This window comes from Acanthisitta chloris, unplaced genomic scaffold (genome assembly GCF_000695815.1).
Source record: "Acanthisitta chloris isolate BGI_N310 unplaced genomic scaffold, ASM69581v1 scaffold1754, whole genome shotgun sequence".
Lineage (NCBI taxonomy): Eukaryota > Metazoa > Chordata > Aves > Passeriformes > Acanthisittidae > Acanthisitta > Acanthisitta chloris.
In genome coordinates this window covers 34,649-42,657 of record NW_008667462.1, presented here as the reverse complement: position 1 = coordinate 42,657, position 8,009 = coordinate 34,649, and the positions used below count along the sequence as shown (strand labels likewise).

General features: G+C 36.5%; 1 protein-coding gene across 1 annotated transcript in view; it reads right to left on the bottom strand.

The window, feature by feature from the left end:
* Positions 1 to 3,957: 3,957 nt before the first annotated feature.
* The window catches only part of NCAPG2 (non-SMC condensin II complex, subunit G2), a gene marked incomplete at its 3' end in the record, with an annotated part of 38,325 nt that continues 34,273 nt past the window's right edge, over positions 3,958 to 8,009 (bottom strand). Inside the window, exons 24-26 of the mRNA XM_009072490.1 lie at positions 7,434 to 7,537; positions 4,378 to 4,475; positions 3,958 to 4,060 (exon numbers count right to left, since the gene is read on the bottom strand). Of these exons, the coding sequence (XP_009070738.1) occupies positions 3,958 to 4,060; positions 4,378 to 4,475; positions 7,434 to 7,537 (305 nt within the window). The remainder of the gene's footprint in view (positions 4,061 to 4,377; positions 4,476 to 7,433; positions 7,538 to 8,009) is intronic.

The following is an 8,009-nucleotide window of genomic DNA, read 5'->3' as shown; positions in this document are numbered from 1 at the left end:
CACAGACAGGACAGGTGACCTGAACTAGCCAAAGGGATATTCCACACCACAGAATATCATGCCCAGTATATAAACTGGAGTGGAGTTAAACCTCAACAGTCCTCCCCCAGTCCTGGGTTGCTGGCAGAGGTTAAACCCACGACACTGTATAAGACTGTATAAAAGTACTTAGCAAAGACAGGAGATGCAGCATTCTATTCTGGCTCTTCTTTCACAAAACAGAGGAAAATCAAGCTGGTTAAAGCAGAATTTGTCCCTGGTGAAGCCCATGATGGCTATTCCCAATCACCATTTTGTCCTTTATGTGTCTTGAAATTAAAATTCATTTCCATAACCTCCAGGAATATGCTCTACAGTCTTCCCTGGGACTGAGGTTTTGTGCTACCTCAGTTGCAAAATATTCTTGATACAATTAATAAAAAATGATACAAAAAAATTCATTTTACATCCCCCCAGTAAGACAGTTTTATACAGAATAACCTCCTGTAGAAAAATCTTTTGTATTACATAACTTATATAAACTTCTTTATATTTTGCTTGCTTTAAATGTACAGAATAGCATAAAACAAACTTTAACTATTCATAAATTTACAAGATAAAATTTTTTAAAGAGCAATACATCTTCCTCCTTTAACTTGCATGGTAAAAGCTTCCACATAGTCAAGGATTCAAAAATTCATCCAAAATTTTCAGAGATGATTCATACAGGAATCTGAAATGACACAAAACAATGCGTAACAGGATTAGAAATGCTAAATGCCAAATCAATCCTCGACTATTTGATTCTCAGAGCAGAGCTACCACATGATTTCCTTGACCAGTTAGTCTATATTAGTTTAAGCATTAAAAATGCCTTTACAAATTCCTTTTGAAACTGCTGGATTCTTTTCCTTTCAACTTCTCCATTTTTCTGCTGATCATCTCTGTAACCAACAGCAAGCCAGTTTAAATTACTATGTCAATTCAAGCACATTTTCTAATATGTCATCATCTATTTAAAGAACCCGCTCGTTTTCTCACAGCATTGTTACTCTTTTTTTCAAATACAGTGAAATCCTTTACTGATAATTCATCCTAGACCACTTTTCATTCTTTTACTTACTTCTCCTTCACTCTTCAATCTTTATAATTTTTCACCTCACCTGTGGCAAATTTTTTTCCAAGCCTGAGCTTTCTACCTTGATACTGTTGGACCTGTGACACATTGTACAACAAGGCACCATTTGGGATAACTGTGCACCTCCCCAGAGAGACAAGTTTAAGTCAGGTTTTCCAGGTACCTTTCTAGGAACTTTTAGGCAGTTAGCAGAGAAATCATACACAGAGCTCTATACCAAGACAATTCAAGAGTCATTATTTACAGATGCAATGGGAGCTAAGCTGAATGACAGTACTAAAGAAATACCTTTCAGCACAGCCATTAGCTAGGTTTGAATTCTAATAGCCATATATCAGAATGGTTATTACAGTAAACATATACTATTAAGTGAAAGTTATTATTCCGTAGCACATTTGGGTTTATAGAGCATGGGACGTTTTTCCCTAGCCTCCAAATCACTGCACTGACAGCTTCATCTGCATTTTTTTGCTAGGCATAAATATTTGTGTTTTATAAACGAAACTAACGTCTGTGCCATTACTCTTGAGAAAACTCTCAATATACAATATGCTGTCCAGAATTTTTAAGTGCACTGAACAGCATTTTCAAAGTAATAGACCCACAGAGCCATCCAAAACCTCAGCTGTAGGGGGAAGACTAAATTACAATGAAAGGTTTTGCTTCTGAATTGGTGCAACAATTCCTCATTTAAGGGCAGCTTTTTTCTTTTGTGCTAATATGTAATAGATGACTTCTAAGTCTAAATTTAAGATGCTGGCACAGAATGCCAAGTCTCTTGGGAAATTAAAAGAATGTCACCATTTCCTGGTATACCTGGGTATTAAATAAAATAATCCCTCAAGGAGTTATTATGAGATAATGCATTCAGAAGCAAGAAATAATATTAGTATTAGGCATGAGTTAAAAGCCCAGTAATGTATTTTAGCACACAGCAGTGCAGTGCTGTTAGAAGACTCTCTTCAAATTAGCAACCAGAGACCCAAAAAAGTGCAAACATGCTTTAAATTCATCACACAAAACCTCACCACTGCAGAACTCCTTCCAAATCTCTTTCCACCATGAATCTTTTTATACTTCTGGAGGGAAAAATTCCCAACATACCTGTACAAATGTGAATTTTCCCAAATTCTGCAAAGCTGTGCGATAGCTTCTGAACTTAATTATCATGTTGCAATTCTGATTCTTGTTAAAATTTCCTCCCATTAGCATGTTAATATTCCTAACTTTTGAATTCAGTCTGTAACTATCTCCTGGGTTTGTATTACACAAAGGTACCCATTCCTATATCATGAAATTAAAACACTGTGTGTCATCTTATGCTCTTCATCTGCCCCAACACGTAGGTTGATTTGTCCCTGTTCACTGGGCAGAGATGATCCTATAGATTCACAAAGCAATTATCGGTGTTCTCACTGAAATTTATAGTCAGTAGTGCTCTCAAGTGGCAGCAATTATTCATTTTAATGTGCCTATTTATTTAATCATGTTAAAATTCGTTCTAATTTCTCAGCATTTTCTACTGTCTTGATTAAAAGAAGTGCAAACTGAATCCTGATACCCTGCTGCTCACCTTCTTTTCCAGATAATTATTCTTGTTTTTTAAAATATTCTAGTAGGACACTTGCCAACGCAATGTTAAATGATTTCATGGGGGAAAAACTGCGTTCTGTTTATTTGTGTTTGGTTTTGCTTCTAAGTTAGGTCCCGAGCAAAGGACACTTGTTCACAGCCAAGCAACTCTCCAGGATTCTTACAGGCCTCTGCTAAGGAGTGGAAGAGATTCCAGAGCTCCATCCTCTGGACAGTCACAGCACAGCTGCCCAAGACATGTGTAGTCACTACAGTGCCAGAGGACAGGATGCCTCAGGCCAGGGATCCACTAGAAAAGCAGATTAGGAAAGTGTGCTCAGGTTCCAAGGGCTGTGCAAAAAATTTTTGAGCAAATGAATTCGGGTTTTTTGACTTGCTTTGGGTTTTTTGAGGTTTTTATTGTTGTTCAGGTTTTTTATTTTAAAGCCTGTGTCTACATCCATTGTCTGACTCAGCACAAGGATCGTCAATTTGAAGAACAAAAGACTGCAAGGTCCTCTGCATGTTTAGGCCACTGTGGTTCATTCCTGACTTTCTCAGTCATTTTGGATGGATGTTCATAGCCAGTTTGTTTTCTTCACATTCTATGTTCATGCCGAAAATGTCCCCTTTGTATGCTCAATTCCATGGGCAGTTCAATAACTAGGCAGAAATCAAATGTTCACAAATTTTAAGCCTTGCTTAAGTTTGAGACACTTAAGGCTAAAGCACTCATGACTCTGTCTTAGGCAGGTCTGAGATAAATGATTGCAGATACAATTGCTTTCAAAAATCTTACCCCAAAAGATCACCAAGCTATGACACTGAAATCCTCCCCAAAAAAAGAGGAAAATAAAATCACCTATGGAAAGGTCTCAAAGTCATTGTTACATTCGGTTCAATTTGTACCATCTGCATAGGTATGGATTTGCACACCTAGTGCCAAAATGGGAGACTATTTGCTTTGCTCTACACCTGCTGCTAACAGACCTGAATCCTCCAATATGCAGGATCAAGCCATAGCACATTCAAATTAAATGACAAAACCCCCAAGCTAAATATGTAAGGATTGCAGTCACAGCAGATGTAAAGGCAGGAAATTTAATAGTGAGCTGGGCTCAATACCTCACTGTTTTTTCCCCACTATTTTAAACCTTGCAATCAATCATTAAGAACGATCTAACAGTATTATGTAAGTACAGGACAGAGCTGATTATTGCAGAGAGGGGATAGGAGAGGTTAGTGTTAATTTCCCACAGCACAGTTACCTTTCAGTGCTGCTAGATTCTTCTGTGGCAGCATCCTTGCATGTTATCAGTTTCCTTTGAATGGCAGGTGCAATATCATCTAGAAGTGAAGCTTTGTGCTTACCTGTTTGAAATAAGATTAGGTTGAAATGTTGGACAAAAATAATGACTTATCAAAAGACAACTCCCCCCCCGCATTTTTAATAGAATATTTTTTAACATAAGAGATTGTTCCATGAAAGATTAGACATTAAATTCGATTTTCACCGTCCTGGATTAATTACTGTGTATTTCAGCAAATGAGATTATAGAGATGAACCCTGTGAGTTAGCAGACAGTTGTAAACATAATTTACTAGTGATATAACCTTAAATCCTGCAAGAACTCAGCTTTCAAAATGTAGCACATAGAAAGAAAAAGGACAAAAATACTTCAACTGACCTTTAATTACCATCACAATGCAGACAGCAGCTGTTAGACTGAAAATCCCTTCAATTTCTCCAGAGAGAATGGATTCCATTAATTCATTTAAAAATGACCTAAGGAAAAAATAAAGGAAAAATATGTTACAAACCATGTCTCTTTCAAAATAGAACTGAACAGAACATGTTTGTAATCATGCTGCCCTGCCACCACAGCTTCAAAGAGACCATGCAGGACAAAGCAGTGGTGACTGGGTGACTGAAGACTATGTGCTGCTTCTGCAACAGAGAATATCAGAGTTAGCAGAATAGTATATCACTTGGGAAGAAAATAAAACAATCTGCAAACAGAAAAAGTAGCTGTTAAGAGAAATTAAGAGCTCATGGTATATTTTAGGAAAGTCAATCCATGAAAAAACTACTGGTTCTACTGGAATTTAACTCACATAACTGGCACTGAAATTTCTAACTTGCATTTCTAGTGAAGTTGAAGAAAATACATTCTATGCCTCCAATGGTTTGTTAGTACTACTTCTGATTATTAACATATTGACCTAAAATGTGTTTCTCATAAAAATTAAAAGAGATGGCCTTCCAGTTACAAGACAGTGAAGATCATTTATCACTAAATACAGCCCTGAAACACTTCCAAACAACATTTTAGTTACTGAAACTATGGACAGAACAACAGAAACACAATAGCTGTTAATTGTAAAATCTGAAATAAAAACCAACTCAATCAGTACCTTTAGCAAGAGATGGAAGTATCACAGCAAACTGTAGTGGCGTTTTGGGACATATGTCAAGATAAAAAAAATTACACAAAGGAACCAAGGAAGGTGTCTAGCAACTAAATTAAACTGCAATATGGAATAAGACAATACTATGGAATGAAGGCACTAATTGGTCATCAGTGTTTATGGTAAAAATAACAAATTGAACTCAGAAGCAATTCTCAAAACCAGAGCAAAATAACAGAACAAGAGGCATAAAGCAGGAGATGGACAAGATCCTCATAAATAGTCTGTGAAGAACTAAAGGGGAAACTGAGAGCAGTAGTGTTACAATAACTTTCCCTAATATATTTCAAAATACCTTTAGCAATACTACTGGACACCATAAATAGCCAGTTCTGACTCCAGTAGTTCTTTAGGCTTTTATTGTGCTAAGATAGCAAAATGAAATATGCAGTTAAGAAAAGAACCAGTTCAGTAAATAAGCATTGCAGAAGCTCAAATATTGCTTCTAAGAGCTGAGAAAGATGAAAACTCTTTAGGTGCCGAAATAAGCATTACGAAGTCGCTCATGTATTGCATCAGTTTTATTATATCATTGTGGACTAATCTGACCAAGAATTGATTCCATTTCATATTGCTCTTAAACTGCTGATTGATAGTACTCCCAACAGAGCTCTGACTTCAGTGTTATCACTGTTTGGGTCACTAAACACAATCTTTAGCTCCATGAAGGAACACTGTAATTTCATTAACCTATAATAAGGCTCAGTGCAGCTGCTTTTCCACACCTCCCTCTGAAAAAGGGTCACATGAGCCTGCAGGCAAAGATAAAACAGAACAGAACAATAAGCTATTTAAAAATACATATAAGTAAAAGAGATAAGTAACTGGTTCCTTTACAGACAGTTCCATGCTAAAGAAGGATACTCACACGATTGGCCAGATATTGCCAAGTCTCCCAGTATTATCACTGCCACAGGGACTGAAATTCAGTGTTAGAGACTGAGTAATTAGTCCTGAAAATATAATAGATGCTGCAGAACTCGGAGCAAGATGACTGTGTGCTCACAGAACAGAAGCAGCAGGTTTCATAACATGAAAGTCTTTCGCGTTGACAAAGATTTCTGAGCTATTGAATGATTTCTTACTGGATCTGATTACTGGCCTACCAGTACAGACTTAGAAAATAGCCTTAAAAGTAGTCTCAGTTCTGAGGCACCAATGGAAACAGATGGAAATTATATCCCAATTCAGACCTTCTTTGCACCAAAAAGATAAATACTAGAAGATAGATACGTGTTTTCCGAAGTACTCATCGAAACAATTTGGTCCAAACTTGCAGCTTTCTTCATCAAGAATGGACAAGATTCTCCTTGACCATGACAAGAAAAAGTTGCAGAAGAATTTGTTGATTTTCTGCATTTCTTTTGAAAAGAGGTGTATGAAACAATTGATCACAGTTGATGCCTTGATGGACAGCTGCTGCCTCATGGAAGAACAAGATCTGGATTAGCTGGACTATTGCTGGACTCTGGAGTCTTTTGTTTGTCAAGTTCAACTAGAACTAGAGAAGGATTGAGTAGGAGAAAACCTCTCATGACAGCAGAGACAGGGACATTCAGTGCCTGTCAGATGAGGAAGGTAAGAATAGGAATTAGTTGTGGTCAGTCATGGGGAATGATAGGACTTTTAAGGAATACACATTAGGCCCTTGGCCATTTAAAATAAGTCTAGTGTGTATAGTCACGTAAATAAAAATCGAATATGAACAAAGTGAGTAAAACAAAATTCATTTATGACAATTTTAGAAGACATTCAGGGCCCCAACTAAATACAGCAAATATAAAAACCCCAACAGTCTAAGTCTTAAAAAATAAATGACGTAACTTTACTTTGAATGATACTTTGAACTATTTTGAATGTTTTGACTTTAATGCAGCTATAATACATGTCACCTCATTGGAGATGTTCAGTTAAAGGATTAATTCTACTTCTGGCAAATATTTTATCCCATCCAAATATTTCTATATTGAAGGGACTAATGTTTGTAAGTATATAAGGAAAGAAGCAAACCGAGATGTATGAGTAAAAAACTCATTAAGATAAACAATCTTGTAAATGACAAGTACTCTTGGTTAAAAATATGGAATCACCCCCTGCAATCAATACCTACAGGTAATATGTCACAAGAAAGGGATTATAAAGTAGTCCAAGTAAATTTAGTAAGCAACTAGTTCTTCAAAATTTATTTGAATTTAAAAATCAACATTTTTTTCACAACATATAAACTGTTCACTATTAGCACCAACCTTGGAAAAATTAATATAGAAACATTTACCTGACAACATTAACTGACTTCATAATTATGGTCATCAAGCTGCTTGAAAGAAGGGGAAGGTTTGAAATAGCCTTTGGTATAGTTAAGTCTTTTTCACTGGAAGCCTAAAAGAGAAAAAAGTGAGGAACTGTTGTAGATCAGGAAATATATGTGTGCAGAAAACACTGAAGCAAGTCTGTATTTCAATAATCACACTAACCACACTGCTGTGAGGAAAGCTGACTCCTTCCCAGTCAGACCCAGTACAAAAATACATAGAGGGAGTATCTCAACAAACATGTTGTTGATGTCCAACTCTGCCTAATTTCTGAATTCTTCTGTAAGAGGCAGAGAGTGAAGCAGGTATCAGAACAACCCTGTTCTTACAGAGCTGTAGTCATAGATCTGAGAGATGAACTGTAATATGAAATTGGGGCAAATGAAATTGTTCCATGCCAACACCCAAAAAATCTTCATCTGCAATAGAAAGATCAACTGTCTGAATAAAGCTCTGTTGTTCCCACACCATGTTTAAAAAGCAGTAAAATAAAAAAGTCAGGATTAACTTTACCTGTAGCACATAACTGATCTCTGCTA